The following is a 23,853-nucleotide window of genomic DNA, read 5'->3' as shown; positions in this document are numbered from 1 at the left end:
CAGTCCAAACAGTATCTGCTGATGATACAGTAACTGTCTACATTCAGGCAGCCTGAATATTTAGGTAGTTTGAATATTTAATAAGAATCTTCTACTGCCAAGATAAATAACAGATACTTTATTTTACATTAACCTAGAATTCCCACTTCTAGGAATTTATCCTAAAGATATACCTGCTCACAATGAAACAAAGATTGCTTACTGCCGTACTGTTTATAAAAGCAAAAGAATGGAAAACAGGTATTCATCAGTAAGAAACTAGTTAAATAAAAAAAATTCATGGAAACTATGCCACTATAAAAATGTACAAAATAGGGGTAAAGAGAGTTAAATATTTGGAGGCAGAAACAAATTTAACTTTGGGTGGTGAACACACAATGCAATATACAGATGACATACTATTGAACTGTATACTTGAAACATTTGATTTTATTAATCAGTGTACCTCAATAATTTTAATTAAAAAAATAAAGTAACTTCATAGAAAAAAGTATACAGAATGTATGGTAAGTTGTGTACTAATATGGAAAACATTTGCTTATATTTGCATAAAGAAATTAACAAAAAATACATAAGAAAATTTAAAAAGTGGGAAGGGCTTGTCAGCAATAGAGTAGTTGGGACAGAAATGGGAGTGAGGCTTTCAACTTTAATTTTTATTTGTGAAATATAAAGTTATTACTCATATTTTGAAATTAAATTTTAAAGGAGGAACATACTCTGGATAACCACAAAATCTAATTGAGGAGTCATATAATAAACAGAAAACTAAATAATCTAAGTGCAAACAAAATAATGTCCACCGCAGAGAAGAAACTAAATCTGGGAATTCTTAAAAAGACTTATTAAGAAGGTAGGATATGAGCTAGATTTTGAAAGTTAGGTACAAAGGACCAGAAGGGAAAAGGGAAGGAAAGGAAAGAATATGAGGCAGAAAAAAGAACACGTGAAAGTATTGGTAGCAATGACTGTATCTGAATAATTCAGAAGGTGAAAGTTCCTGTCTTAGGATTCTACTGTGGCTTTTCTCCATGGCCTACGCCAAGGGTAGGTAGACGATGGCCAGATAATCTGACTTTGAATGTAAAGTTTTAATGGTTTACATAGTGTCTATAGATGCTTTTGCACTAGGACGGCAGAATTGAATAGTTGTTACAGAGGCTATTTGGTCTGCAAAGCTGAAAATACTTACTCTAATTGCCCCTTTAAGAGTTTGCCAAACCATGACCTAGACTCTAGGTCCTAGATAGCCTCATTAATAAAGATAAATTAGTTGTATTGGTAAAAGAAAAATTCTCTATCAATGTAAGCAGATGCTTACCTGGTAGTCTGAAAATAATTCCCAGAAAGCAAAATGTAGAAACTAAAGCAGCTTACATTCTTACGTATATTCAGAAAAATTAACAAAAAATAATTATTATGCTAGCTACTTATGTCAATAAAGCATTAATAACATGTTAAGATTTATAATAGCTGATGTGTATATATATTATATATATGTTATATATAACAAAGAGACAAAAATACAATCTGATTTTTAAATCATGCTTTGCAAAAATCAAACTAAAATGTAACCAGAGCCAACTCTGAAAATTTAAATTGTCCAAAGTATATGCAATCCCTAGCATGTAGTCAAGCTGCAGGTTCCCTCCACCTGCATCAGATATAGAGTATTTTACATTCATCATTTACTGGACGATAAAGCAAGGGAAAAAAAAAAATAAAACACTAACAGCTGGGAGAAATTCTCTTTCTCCACGCAAATATAAAGGAGTCCCTAAACTCAGTGTCTACTTTGTGTTCTTCCTGGATGTTTTATGTTGCTCACCAGCCTCATGTTCGGGGGCATCCATGGGGTTTTTTCCAGACCTCCCAAAGTCCTTTATCCATGCAAAGGACCTAAGGATTTCCCAATGAATTTACTGAAAGATCATAAAAGCTATCCTAATTTAGTACTAAGCTCTCCCATATCATATCTTCCTAACACTTGCATGAAATCCCAGATCTCAGTCTATAAAGCTGTGGTACTGACTATTCCTCTTTATGTGCAGTAGCTGGGTCAATTTCAAACATTAACCACTGCAAGCACACCCCATGCTCCACAAACTAGCCAGATTCCAGAAACAAACACTGCCACACCCCAGGTGTTGAGGCAATAAATAAAGAGAATCAAGCTGGCTGTAGGTCACAAAGAAGCTCCTTTTGCAGTGAACCATAGGAAGCCATTTCTCACAGTCAATTTCCAGGTCACTGGAGAAACATACAGATCACATCTTTCAAACTTCCAAATTCTGGCAGTGCCCCTAGGAGTGTCATACATATAGAAGCCGCCGCCTGTCACATTGCCCCTACCTCTTTTGCAAGGTAAAGACATGTTGCCAGCAGTAACTTGGCAACTGTCTATATTCATAGAGCATGAGAAGAATGGGTTAAAAAAAAAAGGTGAAAACTAAACAAAACCTTTATGGAATAGACAAAAACAAAAGCACTTCCTTAAGTACAAGCAAAAAAAAGTGAAATACTGGTTTTTTCCTGCAAGATCATGTTCCTCAGGCCCAGTGGCTATAGCCTGGAGGCGGGGATGCGGTCCCCATGCATTTTACTTCTCTGGTTCAATCTTTAAAAGTATCTCATCTGTGGCACACTAATTATCCTAGTAATCTCATTCTTCACAAAGCCTAAAGAAATTGTTTTAGACTTGATACCATTTGGAAATTATATTTCAAAGTAAGCTTCATACCTTAATTGAAGCAATATGGAGCAAGGTCTCTCCTCTATGATTTCTTTTCATGGCCATAAGGCTATTGGGCAACAGCTTCACAGCTGAGGGGCTGGACATCATTCGCCTGTAACTTGGACTATTCAGTGTAGAAGGTGGTAAACCTGGTGAAGGGCTAATGGAGTCATCTAATATATCACTGTTTTTCCTCCTTAATGGGCCACCAACTTTAACTTTGCTTGAAGGTGGCAAAGAACAGCCAGGCAATGATGTGTTTTCCGATAGCGCTGTTTGCTTAACAAAATGTCCACTGGTGCTGGGAATGCTGCTTCGGCATCTCTTAGAACTGGGATTGGGGAGTCTCCTGTGAAGCCCACGTTTTCCTTTACGACCTAAGGGCACGGATTTCTTAGATGGAAGACAATTTTCACAGCAATTCTTCTCAGGAGTCACTACTTCATTCTTGCTCTTAATTTCTGGAGACTCTATTTGCTCAGCCAATGGTAAAGAGATTTCAGTTACGCTTCCAAAACATTCAGAATCTGCTACAGAACCACTTGCTAGCAAGTCTATTTCACCATTTATCTGAGGACTAGCAATAACAGATGGCTGGCTACAGAAAGATACCAGCTTTTCCTTAAATTCCTCTTTGGAGTCAAGTTCACCATCTTTTTTGTCTGCCTCTAAATTCCATTCTTGGTTGACTTGAGCTAAAGTTTTCTTTTTGTGCTTTTTCCCAGATCTCGTGGAAGCCTTTTTACCTCTCGCAGAGACATCTACTGGAGGACTTGTAGAAACATATTCGTACATTGAGGCCTGCTGAGCATTTTGTTCATTTATAATTTGAGGCTGGGTTTGCACTGAAATTTTATTCACAACATATCTGACCTTCTTACTTCGAGGACTAAACCACATTTTTATTGAATTCTTCTTATTTTCTGCATCATTAAATGAACTTTTCCTAGATGTATCTTCTTTTAAATCTGAAAGAAAAAAGGAAAAGAAATACGTTACGTGAACTTAATCTTTCCCATCTTGAGCTCCCAAAGAATTCTGTTTACAGTTCTCCTAAAATGTATCACCTTTTATTTGTGTACCTCCTCTCCCTTCCTAGACTATGAACTCCGTGAGCATGGGTATTCTCTTATCCAACGAATATTTACAGAATCCTACTTCAGTCCCGACAGAGTTCTAGGGACTGGAGATGTAGCAGAGATCAAACCAGGGAACTTATATTTCTGAGTATAGACAGAATATACAAATAAATAAGTAGAACTTACAGTATGCTGGTGGTGATAAGCACCATGGAGAAAATACGAACTAACGAACTAAATTAATTAATTAATTAATTAATAGGCAGATATAGATTTAAATGCAGTAGTCAAAAAATTAAGACTTGTTAACTGATGCTTAATTTTTTTAAAAAAACTTTTGAAAATCAATCGATATAATTCACTATACCAACAAATTAAAGGAAAACCATGTGATTTTCTCAAAAGATACAGAAAGAAACATTTGACAAAATCCAATGTCCATTCATGATTTTAAAAAAGAATCAGCAAATTAAGGACAGAAGGGAACTTGTTCAACCTGATGAAGTACCATCTACAAAAATACAGCTTGTAAAATGTTTAAAGCAGAAAGACTAGAACTACTTAGTTGATTGACTATATAGACTATCCCAAAAAATATTTTTAAAAAAAGTGACTTTAACAGGGTCATAAAATACAAGGTTGATATATCAAGTTCAATTGTATTCCTATATACTAAACCAGGAATAAATGTAAACTAAAATTATTTTTTTAATTCAGTACCATTTATAATAGTACCAAAAATACATAAAATAATTAAATATAAATCTAGCAAAATATGTACAAGTTGTTTGCTAAAAATTACAAAACATTTATGAAAAAAATGCTATACAAATGGAAAGACATACCATGTTAATGAATAAGAAAACAATACTGTTAAGATGTCAGTTCTCCCCACTAGATCTACAGACCATAACATAATCCCAGTGAAAATTCCAGCAGGTTTTTTGGTAAAAACAGACAAGATAATTCTGAAATTTACATAGGAACTATAATGTGGGAAGACAAAAGACTTAGAACAGCAACAAAATACTGAACAACAAAGTTGGAGAACTCACACTACCTGATTTCAATTTACTTCAGACAAAATAAATCTACGGGACTAAAGATAATAGTTACAACTCCTTAGGTGCCATCTAATATAATCTCAAGCTATGTAAACCAAAAACTAATGAGAATGAATGAACTATATAACTACATACTCAAATATACTCTGGAGCAAAAGAAGCCCAATACAAAAAGAGGGCATAAAAACAGCTAAAATGCATATAATGCGTTAAGTCAGAATAGTAATGACCCCAATGGGGACAGGAGGCAGTGACTGGAAATGGGCAACAAGAGGGGCTTCTAGTGTACTGTTTATTCTTCAGAGTGAGTTCGATTTGTGAAAATTCATTGCGCTATACAATTATGAAGTGTACATTATATTTTAAAAAGAACTTTCTAGAAAAAATATTTGTAATTTGGAATTAAAATACGAAGATTCAGTAGAGTTTAAACAAAGAAAATAATCATTGTCTCTAAGTAGACAGGTATACCATTTTGTGGGTGAATATTCTTGTATGAACCACCTTTAAGCTTTAGCTAAGATTACCAAGAAAAGCATCTCTGAGGAGCTTGCTTTGAGTTGAGATCTAAGTGACAAAAGGAAAGCAGCCATGTAAAGATCTAGGAAAGCATTCCCCAAGTAGAAGGAAGAGCAAAGTGTCAAGGTCCTAGGATGGGAAGGAGTTTACCATATTCAATGGATAGAAAGCCAGTGTGGCTTTGAAGAAGAGGCAGAAAATAGAAATGAAGTCAGACAGGTGAGCAGAAGCATTCTGTAAAGAGCACAGTCTCAGGGTTTTTTTTTGCCAGTATTCCTCATTTCACCAACCTCTGAAGTGGAAGGGCTTGAGACTTCTCTATTTGCAGTCACTCCCTTGGTAATTGTATAATATATAGAGGCCCCCAGCTTTTTTGACAACCAGGGACAGGTGCTCCTATGAGAATCTAATGCTTGATGATCTGAGGTAGAGCTCAAGTGGTGACGCTAGCGCTGGGGAGCAGCTGCAAATACAGATGAAGTTTCCCTCTAGCCTGCCACTCACCTCCTGCTGTGCTGCCCCATTCTTAATAGGCCAGGGTCCAGTTCGCAGCCCAGGGGTTGGGGATCCCTGATATACACTGCTATCTATATACCTACTGACAGCTCCAAATGTATATGTGCAGTCCAGACCTCTACCCTGAACTGCAAACTCCTACTTAACAACTCTACCTACACGTCTACTCCTAATAACCATCTCACATGAACATGACCCAAACTGAGCTTCTGATCCACATCTTCCCAAATCTACTTCTCCAACAGTTCTTCCCATCTAGGTAAATGAAACATCTATCAGTCCATTTGCTTAGGAAATAAACCTTAAGGTCAAACTTGCTCTGCTATCTCACAAAATGCAAGTCCTATCAGTTCTACTTGCAAATACATCCAAAATCTGACCACTCTTTACTACCTCCACTTCTGCTGCCATGGTGTAAGACACCATTGTTTCTCGCTATGTTATTAGGAAAGCCTCCAAAGTCATCTCCCTGATTCCTTGCCTCATCACCCATGTCTATTCTCAACACTGCAGTGATTCTTTAATGGTTGTTCAGATCATGTCACTAAAACCCTCCAGTCACTAAAAATGTTCCAACTTGAATAAATAAAAACCGAATTCTTAGTAGTTGTCTGCAAGGCCAGAAAGAACCTGATCCTCCATGACCTTCCCGATCTCATCTCCTGTTCTCTCCTTACTCACCATTCCAGCCACTGGGCCTCCTTGCTGTTTCTCAAACACACCAAGCATGCTTCTGCCCCTGAACTTTCACCCTTGCTGACCTTTGCCTGGAGAACTCTCCCCCCAAAACCTGTATGCTTCACTCACTCACCAACTTCAGGTCATAGTTCAAATGTCACATTTCCCTGACACTCTATTTAAACTTACAAACCCTCATCCCCCTACTCATTTTCCTTATGTTTTTGTATCTTGTCTGAATCTTCCCATCAGAATATAAGCTCTATAAGGGCAAAATTTGTGTCTCTATCCTGCCATACTCCAGTGCCTACACAGTGTCTAGCACATAGCAAATGCTGAATTAATATTTACTGAAAGAATGAATGGGATATTATAATCCAGGTGAAGGAAGCTAAATCTCACCGAGACTCAATTCATGGAAGGGAAATAATGTTATGCTTTAAATTAATCAACCTGGCTGCTATGTAGAAGAACTTTAGAAAGAAAAAAGGGGACACAGTGATCAACAATGTGGCTATCATCCAAGATTAAGATCATAGTGGCTTTTGCAAGGATTGTAGCAGAATAAATGGTAACAAAGTATCATATATGAAATCTAAACAGTTAACTAACTAAACCAAGAGACATGGGAAGACAATAAAATGTTTAAAGATCCATAGCAGTATGGTATATGTTTATATATTTAAGGAACTAAAAGATTGCCAGTATACCTGCCTTGCAGAGATCAAGGAAGAAAGTTGTGTACAAATGAGACTATAAAAAACACCCTTAGCTGGAGTGTGGGAAAATAAATTGGAATAAGGCAGAAGTGGATGCAAGAATAATAGTTAAAAGGCCAAAGTAGGAGTATTACTAGAAGACAACAGACTGGGGAGGTGGTGGTAGAAAAAGTAGTAGAATTATTTGAAAAACATTTAGGAGATAAAATCCACAGGATTTTGTGATGAAATGAGTACAAGAAGGAGGTGACAAGGATAATTCACATGTTTCTGACTTACACCACTGAATGTACCTAGAGAATAAACACTGATTCTGGGAGAGGCCATGTGCCAGGGGTGCTGAGCATCCCTGCAGAATTTTGCATGGTGTACCAAGAAGGCAAGGAGGACCTGGCTGCTCTTTACCCAGGCCACTTTTCAGGACTGTGTTTGTAGCAAGCAACTCTGATAGTGTCTCCCTGTAGGAGGCTTATTTCTGCTTTCTACAAAAAGAGTTAATCCCCTAAGCTCGAAGTACATTTTCTGTATTGCAACCCAGAGTGTGTGCAGGAATCCACGACAGGCCTTTGTCGAGTATGTTCAAAGATGCAAAACTACTAAAAAAAACATTAGCAAATCAAATTTAGGTATGTCAAAGACAATAGAAAATATTTGCAAATTTTAAATATATATACCCTTTCACAAAGCAATTGTACCTCTAGTAATCTATCTTACAAAATATTCATGCATGTGCCTGCAAAAATAGATGTAAAAGAATGTTAATCGCAGCAATGTTTATAATAACATAAATCAGGAAAAAGTGAGTGTTCCTCAACTGGGAATCAATTAACTATGGAGAATTTATATCACAAAATCTTACGTAGCAATTATATGCAAAGCAGCTAACATACAAAGATTTTCAAGACACTAAGTGTAGCACAATCCCATTTGTTTTTTAAATTCTATTATGTTTATGTCCAAATATTTTCATAAATTCATAAAAGGAAGATGAGACAGTTAAACGAGACAGGGATCCTGTGCTTTTCGGTTGAGAGAAAAGGGTAAAGGAAGACTTTCATGTTTTACTCTGCACACTTTTATACTGCTTTATCAGTTGCAAAAAAGAATGTTCTCTTATATTTATGTGAATTAAACAAAAAGAAAACAAAACGTGAGGTTATATATATTGTTGCTGCTAGAGCTGGCATTTGAACTCATATCTATTTTCACTAAGTAAACATTAAACTTTTAATTAAGTACAAACTATATGTGATATTGTGACTGATGACAGAAAATATATATTTGGTCTTCGTCCATTATCCCTGGCACATAATTCCCCAAACCCTTGTAATTTCCTATATGAGAACCATAAGGGCATCTTTTGTTATATATGTGTTCCTACTTCCTGAAATAGCTCCAGAGTGATAAAGGTGAAATGGGTGCCTTTTGTTCTTGACCATAAGCCTCTTTCAATCACATCTGAGTTTATGTTAATAAAGTGACTTTTGGAGAGCCCTTAAGGATGGGAATTGGTTGCCAGAGGAAGCAAACGTGATTAGAGTGTTGAAACTTTCAGTCTCATCTCCTGATCTCTAAGGATGAAGAGCTACTAGAGGTTGAATCAATCATCAGTAGTCACTGATTTAACCAATCAGGCCCATGTCATGAAGCCTCTACAAAAATCCAAAAGAACAGAGCTCAGAGAGCCTCTGAGCTGGTGAACACAAGATGCTGGGAGAGCAGCACGACCAGAGAGGGTATGGAAGTTCCACGCCCCTTCCCATATACCTGGCCCTAGGCATTGCTTCCATCTCTCTGTTCCTAAATTATATCTTTTTATAATGAACCAATAATCTAATAAGTAAAATGTTTTCCTGAGTTCTGTGAGCCACTCTAGCAAATTAATCAAACCCGAGAACATCTTGGGACCCTCCAATGTCTAGCCAAGCACAATCTGGAGTTGAGACTGGCATCTGGGAGAGAGTAGGGCGTTTTGTGGTACCGAGCCCTTAACCTGTGGGATCTGATGCTATCTCCTGATAGGATCAGAACTGAGTTAAATTGTAGGACACCCAGCTGGTGTCACGGAATAGCCTGATGTATGGAAAACCCACACATCTGGTGTCAGAAGTGAAGTATTGCTGTAATTGGATGAGAGCAGAGGAGACACACAGCTGAAATGAGTTTCTTTCTTTGTACTGTATGTATTATAATCTCTATATGTATTGTATTTTTAGACCTACCAATCTTGCCCATTAACAGATGCTCACGAAATAGTCAGTAAATGAATTGTACAGCTATCCACTTTCTGATTCTGGCAATAACCCTCATTCGAGTTGTTTTACTTTGTTTTGCCTTTAAGCCCATTCATTTTTCTTTAAAAAATATTCCTTAAACTTCTCTCCTCCCCTCCCACCTCATACAGATAGGTAAAACCAACCCAAGCTGGCCCACCATAGTGGTGAGTAGATAAATGGTGCTCAGAAAATGCTAATGAATAAATTATTTGATGCCCTCCCTCACATCCTGACAAACACATAAACAAGGAAAGTCAGAATTCAAGTTAATGCTAGAAGAAAACTTAAGTCTCACTCATCCAATTCTTTCAGTTTAAAGATGAGGAGTTAAAGTTTAAAGGAAAAGAGAGGGAGGGAGTCTCCTGACTCCCAGTCCAGTGCCCTTCTTTCCACACAAACTAGATTACCAAGAGGCCATTTCAGGTACAAAAGGAAAGCGCGCGCGCACACACACACACACACGAAAACACACACACACGCACGCACGCACGCGCGCGCGCGCAAGGCAGGGAAACTGGAAAACCACCACCTCGCAGGTTTAACAATGCTAACAAATGATCTCACACCACCTGATGTTCACTCTCCAAATTAACACAGATTTAATAATCCCCTTTGACCAACTGGGATACTAGGAATATGTTTTCTTTGTCCTGTTTTTTAAAAAGAAAAAAAAAAAAAAAGGAAACTATCTGAATTATGTTTTTCCCCTGAGAAGTCATTCCTCATTTAAGCTCAAGAGAACTCTGTATAAAATTTTTCTCATAGATTTTCTCATTACAGAATCTAAAGAAAAATTTTAATGAACCAAGTTCTAAAACTAAGTCACTTTAAGAAAACCATTCTTACTCCTAAGGACTGGTAACATCCACTGTGTGTAGGAAATAAACATGTCTGATATGACTAAAGTGTCATATAAAATTGTCGAGTATGCTTATTCTTGAGAAGTTTTAACACTTAAGAGATACGACAATTTTAACTTAATTTTTCTTATTGTTTCTGGGATGAATTTCTTTTCAACACTCTCGTGTCTTTACTAACAAGAGAAAAGAAAATTATGAAATATTATTTTAAAATTCCTTTTAGATATTTTTTCTTCACACAGGACACTTTATCAGTTCAAAATTATTAATACACAACTCTAAAGTTCAAAATTGATTCTTCCGTCTCTTCTTCTTTAAACTCATGTTTCTAGAGGATAAAAATGCAGTCTTTATAAAAAGATCTGCCAAGTAAAAGACAGCACTTTAAACAGCTAAGAAAAAATATAGTGGATTTTTAAAAACAAATTAGTATTTATCTCAAACAGAAATTTCAGAGATATAATCCCTGCCTAGCAAAGGAATTTGAACACCACTCCACTCTGAAAAAGCATCCCTTCAACCTGGTGGAAATGGAAGCACTACACTTGAAAGACAGTACACTGATAAACTCAGCTTACTGGACTGCGTATCTAAATAAGAGCAGACCCTCTGACTCTCTTATGTCCTAGCAGAATGTCATCTGGTCAACAAAGTAAAAATTAAAACAAACAGAATAAGGTATCTATTCACATAGAGACTTTATATCTAAATTCAACAAGGTCTTTCCTCTGCAGTGATAAGCAGATTTCAAATCTAAGTCATTTCTGATATAATCTCAAGTCTAGAGGAAAGGTCAAAATGAGATGTTACCAGGATTACTTCTTAAGAAAGACTCAGGATTACAAAGACTAAAGGTTAATCTTCTGGTAAAAACTTGTATTTGATTTTTTTAAATTTATTTTAAACATAGATGATGACATTTTCAACTAAAAACAAGTCAAATTCTGAAGTCCTCAATGCTTATAAAGTTTACAAAATGTAGAATTAGATGTTTAAAAGAAAATTAAGGCTTATAAGTAGTGGCAACACATTCAATCAATTAAAAAATCTAAATCTAAAAAGACAACAAATTTCACACTCAGGTGTACGTATTTCTTAACTTATAATGAAGCACATATTCATGTAATTTAAATGTACACAATAATTTCAATAGTCATCCAGTAATACTAAATTTACTAAAGAATATTTTAGTAGTGTATCTTGTCCTGACTAAGCAAGGACCACAACAACAAACGTGAAGGTAAATTCTGCATTTCTAAGTTAAAATTATAAAAAGCAAAATCACCAACCACTTCTGGAACATAAATCAAACTGTTAACAGCTACAACAGTTTTCATGGGTGAATGCTTCTAAGCATGATAAATTATCATATTCATTTCATGAAGAAAAATACTGGTCTTTCCTCTACATAGTAAATTTCTTAATGATGACATTTAAAAGAATTCTATTCTCTGAATTTAAATATTTCTGAGTACACCACAAACTATCCAGGAACAGAGATGCGCCTGTTGCCAAGGAGCTGCTTAGCTAAGTTTTTCTTAAAATTTAATAATGAACTATAGAAAAGGGAGGTAATTAGGAAATGCGATTTAGCTATCATTAATCTACATCAAAGGATTATAATGATGTACATTGTGTGCCTTTCAAATTATCCTCTATTATAGGTTTCACAACAGAAGTTGAGAAATCTCTTTGACAAACTTGTCCCTTATTAAAAATCAAAGGAAAGTACTTTGCTACCATCTGTGCAACATTAACGCCTTCACTGAAGAATGATTATTTTGTAAGTTAAGAAGTATTCAGTACTATCTAAAAAAAAGGCAACACAGCTATTCAAATGCTCATCTTCATCTATTATAAAAAAGTCACAGCATATATGAAACACTATGTAATTCACCACAGAAAGACCAGCATCTCTCCTGAAACCAGAAAACAGAAAAGAGAATTGTGATCTTTGAAAGCATAATCAAAATACTTTTTAAATGTCACCAACACCAGCATATTTCACAGAACCTGACCAGCACCTGTAAGGTCTGATTTAATATGATGAGGGGCAAGAGAAAATAAAAAATTTTAAATTTGATTCCATTAGTATAAAGCAGAGTATGTTATAAAGAATAAAGTAAAATTATCCATAAATCGTTGTCAGAAAAATTTATGACAATCTTTTCTCTTTAAAGTACACTGAACCAAGGAAAATCTGTTCAAGTATTTAGAAGCTCGATGTAGAAAGTATGACTATAAATCTGGCTTCTTTATCTCCAGTATTTACAATATACTACGTCCATGACTTGATTAAGTTCTTCCTAATTACCCACCTTAATTACAGTAATTATACATTTTAGAGTAAATGCAAGTAACAAGGTTCATTTGGAAGATAAATTGTGCACTACAGGTTTAAAAAAAAAATAGAGAAAATGTGGAAGATAGCCAACCATTCCACTTAATTCATCATCTTCAACACCTGACCATCTAACCATGTGATTGTGGAGCAAGACCTTGGGAATCATTAAATCTTATGCCTTTATTTTATAATGAGATCATTTTCCAATTTCCTCATTATAAAAAGGATCAACTATTATTTGTCTCAACTATAGTTCCTTCTACCTACTCACCTCACTCACCTTATACTACTTTAGTTTTAGAAGTACTTGCTATATAAACATAAAGGTACTACATAAAATATATTAAATAAACTACAAAGAAACACAGGAAAATACTCTAAAAAAAAAACCTGAAATGCTCTTCAAAGCTAGTTTGTTTTAGGGGACATAGGGAGGAAAAGTTGAAGACAATGCAACTTACATTATAATAAATAGAAAAAATTCCACAAATGGTAATTACAAATCTGGACAGAAATTTATATTTCAGAATTTTTATTTCAGATAAAATTTCTATTTATCATCTTTCATAAAACTAGAAAGGGTGTCACTATTGTAAAATGAACTGTTGAAACAAAAAATCTGAAGATTTGTTTTACAATTGTTTTAATTGCTTTAATTAGGTTTAGTCTCTGGGATATGAATTAAATCCTAGCAATTCAATTTTTCTCCAATTCAATTAAACAAACATAATGAATACCTATCTCTACTTTTAACAAATGTGACATGTTAAATGATAAAACAAAAAGAAACTTACAATACGACTGCCCTGCTTAACCTAGGTCCTCAATTTCCTCATCTACAGAATAAAGAGATTAAAGATGACCTTCCAGTTTCTAAAAGTCTGATTATATTTTATCTGAACTGTGAAATTTCAATTTATCTTAAAATAAGTAATGTTAAAGCCAGAACTGCTGAAGTCTGGTAAGGACTAAAGTAATTATTACTCATTATAATAAGGAAAACGAACACAAAATGGCCTTCAGAAAATTAATCACCACAATTCTCTCCCCAAACTCCATCTCTACTCTTAGATGAAAAAGACAGCATTCTAAAAGGCCTCAGGTCTCACACAAAAAAACTTGCTCTAAACTCAATAATTTTCCTAAATCTTTTTAATGTAGAAATATTAAGGCATTTTATAATCACGAACCACAAAATATGAAAACCATACTGATGATTCAAACATCACTAATCACAGTAAAATTTCTTGATAAGTCATCTATCTTCTTTGCATCCCATGGTACCTACCTAGCACCTCAGTATGCCACAACTAACTATGCATTAAGGGTTACTCTCCTCCTCTTTCATCACCATTAAAAAATGTAACGTATCTTGTTATGGGTTAAGCCGTGGCACTCCTACAATTCATATATTGAATGAAGTCTGACACCCAGGATGTGACCTTATTTGGAAACAGAATCATTACAGATGTAATTAGTAAAAACAAGTAGGATGGGACTCTAATGCAATATGCCAAAGCAATAAGACCGGTATCCTTATAAAAAGGGAAAATTTGACACAAACACACCTACAGGGAGAATAGCACGTGAACATGAAGACCACCATCTATAAGTCAAGGAGAGAGACCTGAAATAGATCCTTCCCTCACAGACCCTTTAGGAACCAACTTTAGCATCACCTTGATTTAGGACTTCTCACCTCCAGAACAGGGAGACAATAAATTTGTAATTTAAGACACCAGTTTGTGGTACATATTTTGTTACAGGAGCCTAGCAAGCTAATATGTTACAATACAGCAACTGGAGAATCAAATCAAAACATCATAAAAGACACAAATCTCAGAGTCGCACCCCAAATTTCAGTGCATGGACAACCAACATTCCTAATATATCATACATCTTTAACCCATTTCCCATTTTTTCAAAAAGTGCAGCTCGCTGCCAGCATTAATTCAATTTTACATAAACCCGCTCTTTGAGGCTGAAGCAAATCTGATTGGTTTTCAATGTGAAATTAAATATAAAAACTGTTCTTGGAGTTATTTCTAAACAGAACTTGTCTCTAATCTTAATGTAACAGAAATGTATATATAAATCAGATTCATCAAATGAATCTCCAGCTAACAACTGTTTGAGAACAATGTTAACATCACACGTAGGAATGCTACATTTTCTAGAATTTGATAAAATTACTGTATTTTGTAAATGGAATACCACTATTAAAAACAGAATGCTATAAATAAAGTGATGTCATTTGCTTCCAAAGACTATCGACATACTAGAGCGATGAAAAGGTAATAATAAAAGCGAGATATTTCATGGCAAACTTTGGGGGTAAGGTTAGAACTGTAAACCGTGAGTTATCTCGGGGTAAACGCCGCAGCCAAAAGTGCCGCCAGCGAGAATTCTCGGGGCAAATGGGAAATGGGTTAAGAATCTGATGAAAGCCACTTTCACATGGACATGAACATGTTTTATATTGTACTTAATTCAAGATGCTCATAACCCTCCCCCTCCACCCCCAACATTGCCAAAGATGAACTCTTGATTAACAACTCCTGCTTTAATCAAAGGCATCTGGGGGGAGGGAGGTGGGAGAAGGGAGGAGAGGAGCCAAATCATACACTAATCTAATTAGAAAATAAACACTATCAGCACTGTCTCTGAATAAGGAAAACACAGATGAACTAATCATAAAACTTTTCCTCATTGTGCTCTAAAGAGATTTACAACAAAATATTATATTTTTCAAAACAGTAACACTTTTTTAAATGTGTATGTTGTATAATAATTACATCTAAAAGTAAAATTTTATCACTATAGCACATTTTATAATAAAAGAATGGAGTCTAGTATCATAATCCAATAACAAGATGAAGAAAATTTTCATAGGTAACTATGATTTAAATCCTTAAAATATGGACCTGGTCGATAAGAATTGAAGTGTTTGCCTTGCTTCTTTATTTTGTCTAATCATTTCACCTTTAATAGTTGACAATGACACAACATGTTGGAAAACTAAGTGTTGGAAAACTAAGATCAAAAAGTTTAAAAACAGAAATTCAACCATTTTATATCAGCATTATCAATCATCATTACATCTTGCCAGTTAAGAAAAGGTTCTCCTATAAAGAAATACAAGCTAAAATGACGTGATTTGGTCAATAAAAAGGCAACTCCAATATCTAATTAAGAAGATTCAAAACACTTTCTTTCTACAGCTAATTAGTTCTCAGCAGAAAGCAGAAGGGGAAATTACATAGTTAATACACAGAGTCCAAGAACAATTTGAAAAACATTAACCCCATTTAAATAGAAAAAATGAATATTAGATTTTTGCTCTTTCAAAATGTGTTCATCTAATTAATTCAGTGTAGAAAAGTGATCCATGGAAGAAAGTTGTATTCTTTCTTGTAAATGTATATTTAAGTGAGTTTATCACTAATATTAAAGACAAAATTACTATTCTGTATATATCATATGGAAATTATCATAACTAAAAAGCAGGCAGTGAAGGTGGTGAAAAGTGTCTGGATTGACAATCAGAAGAAATGGGCTCTATTTCTCCTGCTTCTGGTACTAACTACAAGTGTGAATTTAGGCAACACCATTTAACCTCTCTGGACCTTGGTTTCTCATTTATAAAAAAAAAAAAATGGGATCAGACTTAATGATCTCCAAGTTATCTGTCACTCAAAATGATTCTATAAATCTTAAAATCTAAAATACGCCATTCAAAATTCCTGATAGATTTTTTTACATACTTTGTGATCAATATGAATTCCTCAGTTATTTAACTAAGAGAAACAGTGATATTTCTTACCTGAAAGCTCATTCTCACGTAGCAAATTTTGAAGCTTGCTACAAAGCTGGATCATGCTGTCCAATTGTCTATTTATTTTCACATCTTGTATCCAGGCTGGAGTATAACACACTGGACATCCAGTTCCAATGCAGTCACTTACACAGTTACTTTAAAAGGATCAAAAATACATAATTATCAACACATTCAACAGAATCTGAATTCCAAAAAATAAACATAAACAGAGTTAAAACAGAAGTAAATGAGGAAAAGGTTTTCTGACAAACAGTAGGTAATTATAAAATATTTGTTAAAACAATGTTTTATAAAAGAGTTTTTTACACACAGAATCTAAATCTAAAGTTGCTTAGGTAATTTGCATCAAAGAGACTTAACTTGGCCAGACATGAGTCTGCAAATAAATCTATAGCTTCTAAAGCAAGAGTACGGAGGGAGACATAAACCAACATATTTAGTACCTAATGCATAGCAGATATGCATCTCAACCTTTCCTATACTAAACCTTAACACGGCTTCATAGGAAAACTTAGACTTACGGCAAAGAGACTGAAAAAATATTTTTGTTGTTTTTGGACAAGTGTCTAGAGGCTTTAAAGTAGTTTTTGAGAAAAGATCTTTGGTTCTTTCAGACACTTTTATAATCTGTAGATTCAATTAAATTATCTTGGGTTATTTGTCCAGGATTTACAGTCTTATAGTAAGAAGGGTTTTCTTATCTTTGGAGGTTGGGATTACAAATCCTTTGCAAAGCTGATAAAGACATACATGAGCTCTTGCAGAAAAGGGGGTTCAGAATCTCCCCTGAAATCTCTGTGTGAATTCCAAAATAAGAAACCTATAAATCTATTCCTTTCTTAGCCTCACTAGATGGGCTATATAGCAGGACTGGGTAAAGTAACAGTCGTAAAAGCCACGTCTGCCCTCAACACCCCATCTCTTTTCATGTGACGCACTCATTTGTAGGCACAGAGAATTCTTACAATATGAGCTCCCTTCAGAAGAAGTCTGTGGCACTTCTAATCTTTGTATCCTTAGATCCTAGCATGAGTCCTGAATCAAAGCAACTCAGTAAATGTAAAATGAATCTATAAACCATACTGGAGCTGGAAGCAGATCGCTAGATTCGATACATGTAAAATTTCTTTATTCAGAGAAAGGAACTTCTTTGAATTTGTTTGTTTATAGTTAACTTGGAACCCCAATATATAAGTACGTAAACTGATTCCTCAGGGGATTTAAATCAATGCTATGCAACACGTAATTATTTGAGAAACACTAGTGAAATGTAATAAAAATCCATTCGTCAAAAACGACTGCCTCATTTTCAGATGAAGAAAATGAGACCCAGTCAGTTTAAGACACTTACGCAGCACCATACCAGTACTCAGATCAGCCTACTTTATATATTCCATAATGTTTGTCTTATAATTGTTCACAAATTATTTTGTATACATTAATCCAGAATTCTGGGGAAATACATAATTCCCCAATACATCTGCATAACTCAGTGAGCCAATATTTCTCAAATGACTAATGCATGATGTCATAAAATCATGCTGGGTAAAATATCCATTCAAAGTACAGGATTAAATCAATGGAATTTAATGTAACAGAGTACAAAATGTTCATTGGCATGGTTTTAGATTTCACACTAACAAATTTAAGAAACTATCATTTGCCAAGAAGTGATATAGTATCAAAAAAGAATATCCATAATTATCTAAAATACTCTTCCTTTCTCCAACTACAGATATATGTAAGACCAGATTTTCTTCACGTACTTCAAACAATATATTACAACACACTGAATACATAGGCAGATATGAGAATTTAGACATCTATTCAGCAAGACAATAAAGTGATTTATAATAATATAAAACAGTGCCTTTCCTCTATTTCTTTGGTCTATAAAATAGTTACTTTTCCTAAAAAAAAAAAAAAAAAAGTGTTGTTTGTGTTAGTACGTAATGGGTTTATTATTGTTGTTTTTAACTGAATTAGCATTTTTTAAAAATGTCTTTTATATGGTAAATACACACACACACACGCACAGGCTCTATGGGGTTCTCAATTTTTAAAAGTATAAAGTGGTCTGAGACCAAAACTTTCGAATCTCCTTGTCATACGTCTTAAATGACTTATATCTTAAAGTGAGTATCTGGACTACTTTTATCTGGGATTAGCATGAAAGTATCTTGAAACTACACACAAGCAATGATATAAAAGCCTGTGCTCCTACAACCTCTCCCAACTTCTACATTTCAATTAGACTGGATATCAAAACCATCTATTAAAACTGTATTTACAGCACTGCTCAGCAGTTTTGCATAATTCCAAATCTGCAAAGAATACAAATAGCTACCTTAATTCTTAGCAGTTTATGATCAAAATGAACCAAAATTGCACTGAATCGATTCTTTCTTATGTTTATGTCATATACAGATGACCATTTTCTCTTTATAGATGTTCTCATGACTCTCTTAATCTTTCATTGGCTATTTTAAGTCCCAGGCCCCTTTAGAATCCAATTAAAGGTCTGGGTCTCGGTCTCTGCCTCTCTCTCTCACACACACTTTACATATAATTTCATGGCGTTTGTTCTGATCCGTCAGCACTCATCTGTTATAAACAATGAGTGCATCAGCTGAAATAAATGAAATCTGCTTGCTACAGAGGGGAATAGGGAATGGTATCATTTCGTAAGGGGATCATGGGAGGCCTTTTGGAGGAGGTGACATTTGAGCTGATATACAGCCTCAGAAAAATTCAGTAGAAATACATTCCAGAGGAAAGGAACAGCGAGTGCCAAGGCCCTGGGGCAGGAGTGAGTCTGACATGTGTCATGTACTGAAAGGAGAAGGTGGCTAGAACGGTGTGCGCCAGGGGAGCGTGGTCTGGCTGGGAGGCAAGAACTTGATCCTGTGCAGAGTCTGGTGGACCTCAGTGCAGAGTTTGGATTCTATTCTCATTATAATAAGAAGCCGCCAAAGGATTTTAAGGAAGGTAATGATATGAATGTGATTTACATTTGTAAGATCACTAACAAGAACGTAGAAAATGGGAAAGGGGACCAGTTATAAACTTATTACGATAGTCTGAGGAGAGATAATATGACAGTAGCTTGGACTAAAGTATAATGATTGTAAACACAGAGAAGAGTGGGAAAACTGAAGATTCAGGGCACATTTTGAGGTAGAAGTCACAGAACATAATGATGTGAGAAAAGGAAGAAAAGGGGAAGCAGGTATGACTTGTGGTCTCCGCCATGAGCCACACTGCAGTCGGTGGTACACTAATCGCTATGAAGATCACCGAGGCAGAAACAGGTTGAAAGGAATGATGATCAACAGATGTGCCCTGAACATACTAAGTCTGAAATTCCTTTTCATCGTCTGAATAGAGTTAACAGGTACGATTTCCTACCCCCACCCTCCTGCCAGATATGCCCTATATAACAGATCTATATTTCTAGGAACAAAATTGGGACCCCAAGCACAGCTGCCTCCCACACATCCCCTGCCCACTGAAGTCACACAGTAAATTATTTTCATAAGAACTTAAATTTCATATTGCAGTTTATTTAAGCCAGACAGTTTCATAGTCATAACTTGAAATAATTAAAGGATTAATTCAAAGGAGGCTATATTAACCCCGTCTCACAGACAATTAAACTAAGACATTCAGTCCTCAAATTGATTTGGCCGGAATAAGAAAGAGGATGATATGAAAATCTAATATTCTAATCTATAAGCTAGGGCATTCATATTATAACATGTATAATTTCATTATAACTGTTATGGCTTGAATCGTGTCCCCCCCAAAAAGATGTTGCAGTCTTAACCTCTAGTACCTGTGAATGTGATCTTATTTGAAAATAAAGTCTTTGCAGATAAGTTAAATGAGACCATCAGGGTGAGCCCTAATACAATACAACTGGTATTCTTATAAAAACGGGAAATTTGGACATAGAGGCAGACATGCACTCAAGGGAGAACACTATGTGAACATGAAGCTAGACCAGAGTGATGTATCTACAAGCCAAGGAATGTCAAAGATTGCCAGAAGCCGAAGATTCTCCACCGGAAGGTGGGAAAGAAGCATGAACAGATTCTCCTTCACAGCCCCCAGAAGGAACCAAACCTGCTGATGATATCTGGCTCTCAGACTTCTAGTCTCTAGAACTGAGACAATAAATTTCTATTGCTCTAAGCCACCCAGTTGTTGCTACTCGTTATCGCAGCCCTAGGAAACTAATGTAGTATGAACTAGACTTTCATAATTTGGACAATCTAGATTCAAAACTAACTGGGAAAAAAGACATATTTGAATTATTTAATAGATATTAAGTTTTTGCTCCAAGCTTAGGAAAACTATTTATTGAATAAGCTTTATAACTTTGGACAAGTCATCTTCTGAGCTTTGATTTTATATATAAATTAAGACTGTTATAAAGGTCAAAATGAGATAATGTATAGTAAGTTACTTTGCAGCCTGAGAGTTATACAAACATAAGGAAATCTTATCAATATGATTACATAACTGTTATTACTAAAAAAAAAAAAAACATAGTTAATAGGAACTATATATATGTAGTAACTATATATACATGATATATGTAATATATCATGTATATCAAGCCAAAACAACTTACCTACAGAAGATGTGCTCACATCCTCCTAAACACACAGGCTCCCTCAGAATATTAGCGCTGTTTGAAGAAAGGAAAACAATCAAGACTTAGTCACTGATAAACAATCTATACCCAACATTTCATAAATCCAAGGTCCAACACTACCATATTTCCCTTTCTCAAAGCAGAAGATATTAAGGATGTATTTGTCTTGGTTCAGCAACATATCTGCTGAACTCAAACAGCAACTACCAAACTCAGCACAAATTATAACATTTTTATAACATATATACTGAGAAGTCACGGAAAGGAACAGCTCTGTTCAAGCATCTCTGAACCCCTTACAACAGGCAAAATCAACCACTGGCTGCTTCTTTCAACTACTAAGATACATCTTCACCTAACAATCCAAAGTGTAGATCATAAATCTCAAAATTAGACCCACAAGTAGAATGACCATACAGTATACCATCCAAATGAGAGCATTTCTGAGAGCGAAGAGAAGTGATAACTGGATAGGATGCTGGGGCAGCAGGTCTAATCCAGGACTGTCCCAGGAAAATCAAACACTTGGTCACCTTGCCTATAAGGACTCAATGTTCCCATAAAAAAACACTGGTTCCTGGCTATTGTTAAGTAGCCATCTATTTTTCACAGATGCCTTGTCAAAAATACAGGCATTCTTTCATTTCACAGGAAGTCAACTGTTTTATTCCCAAGCAAGTATAAATAGAAATCAACAGGTTGGCAATCTGCAGACTGAAAGAGATTCATGGCGTTGGGGGAAGAGACAGAAACACAATTATTCTCAATGTTTTTCACCAAAATACCTGGTATGTTTGACAATCCTAAGAAAGTAATGGTCCTTACTAATTAAATATACATCAAGTCATTATATTTAGAAGGCATAATGTAGCAAGAGCAAACAGAAGTTTCTAAAGGATTAACATTTTTCTTGTGCTTGGTTTATTACACTAATCCTAGGACTTTTAGCTGTTTACAATATTATTATCCATATACCTCTGTACACATACCCCATATCAATAGTTTTCCACATTTCTTAAAAGATCAAAGGTATCACACTGCACATTTTAACAAATATGAACTTAGAGTAAAAATGAGCTTTTAAAAGAGTGTTAAAAACAGAGTATGACCCATGTTATTCTAAAGTTACTGAAATGGTGCTGACATTATAAAACCCATTAATTTTTTAAAATTCCCAATATCTGATTTCTCTATCATACCATGTAGGACACAGTGATAAAAATATGACTTGGGATTGCTAGTCATTTTTGTGATTCTGGCAATTAAGATGATCTGTTACAATGTTCATGCTGCTTCTGTAAGTTTTGTTCGTTGTTTGACCTACCAAAACTAATCTCTCCTCTCTCAATCATATTGAATTCCACTTCATTACGAGCTCTACCTCTGAGATCTCAAAAGTGGTATTACCTCACCTTCTCCTATCACAAAATCTTGTTTCTTTTATTGCATCACCTTGACCAAACCTCCTCCTTCCAGCTGCTCTCCACCATGAGAGAACTCCATGCAGTCCATTAGCTCCTTGATGCCCAGCCCAGCCCAGGCCACAGAGCTAACTACTTTGGAGCCATCTTTACCACCATCCTGCTTCCTCTGACTTCTCAGACACTCATAGATGCAAATCTATAATGCTAGACAGGCCCCGCAGTCCACTCCTTCCTCACCTGCTGTCAGGCTATTAATAACTATTATAAGAAGGCTTCGAAAGATATAAAAATATGTCTCTATAAATTTATTTGGTAGCTTTTTTAGCTTTGTACCTCTATCAAATTGATGTATTATATGTTCTGTGAGTAAACAAAGAAATGAATAGACAGCTGTTCAAAACAACCTCCATGTTCCTAAATCCCATTAAACTTACTGGAGCCAAATGGTGTGAGCTTTTCACCACTTAGGCTCATTCCTACCTCTTCACCCATAATCTTCCCCCTCCCTCCAGGTGCAGAGGAAAAGTTCTCCTTCAGTCAACCTGCTTCTTAAAATGTGCTTCTCTATTTGTCTCTAGATCTCACATCCTCTGTCTCCTAAAGTATTCTATTCTCATCATTATAGCTACCTTTTTCCATCTGCATCTAAACATGCACAGATAATCTCTTTCATTCAACCTAAAAAAATTCTTTAGATCATGCCTCCCACTCTACCTTCTGCCCCAGCTCTCCCCTTCCTTGCAGATATAAGTTCTTAAATAAGTACTCTATACCAGCTAAATACATCTCCTTACCTTGTTGGCTTTACCTTCCCACTGCCGAAACTGTTCTCCAAAGCATTTTTGGTCCTCATTCTCTCTGACCTCCCTGTCAAATAACACTGACATCACCTTCTTTCCTGAAACCTTTCCTTCCACCGTTTTTTTTGTTTTGTTTTGTTTTGTTTTAATCTACCTATTTCAGCATTTCCTAAGCTGCTTCTTTTCTTATCTATCAATGTAGCCTACCCCCAGGATGCAGTCCACAACAATTTGGCTTTCTCTGAAAATACTCAACTCAATGCCTTAATTCTTCTTTTTCCAAACTTACACTTCCTTCCTAAGATGACTCTGAACCCCTTATCTATAGTTTGTACCCTTTAT

General features: G+C 35.4%; 1 protein-coding gene across 1 annotated transcript in view; it reads right to left on the bottom strand.

Moving 5' to 3' along the window:
• BARD1 (BRCA1 associated RING domain 1) overlaps positions 1-23,853 on the bottom strand; it is a 70,952-nt gene that overhangs the window by 37,251 nt on the left and 9,848 nt on the right. Inside the window, 3 exon segments of the mRNA XM_006906758.3 lie at positions 2,741-3,702; positions 16,613-16,761; positions 21,264-21,320. Of these exon segments, the coding sequence (XP_006906820.3) occupies positions 2,741-3,702; positions 16,613-16,761; positions 21,264-21,320 (1,168 nt within the window).

Source organism: Pteropus alecto, unplaced genomic scaffold (assembly GCF_000325575.1).
Source record: "Pteropus alecto unplaced genomic scaffold, ASM32557v1 scaffold110, whole genome shotgun sequence".
NCBI lineage: Eukaryota > Metazoa > Chordata > Mammalia > Chiroptera > Pteropodidae > Pteropus > Pteropus alecto.
The sequence above is the reverse complement of the archived record's forward strand: the minus strand, read 5'-3'. Positions and strand labels throughout refer to the sequence as shown.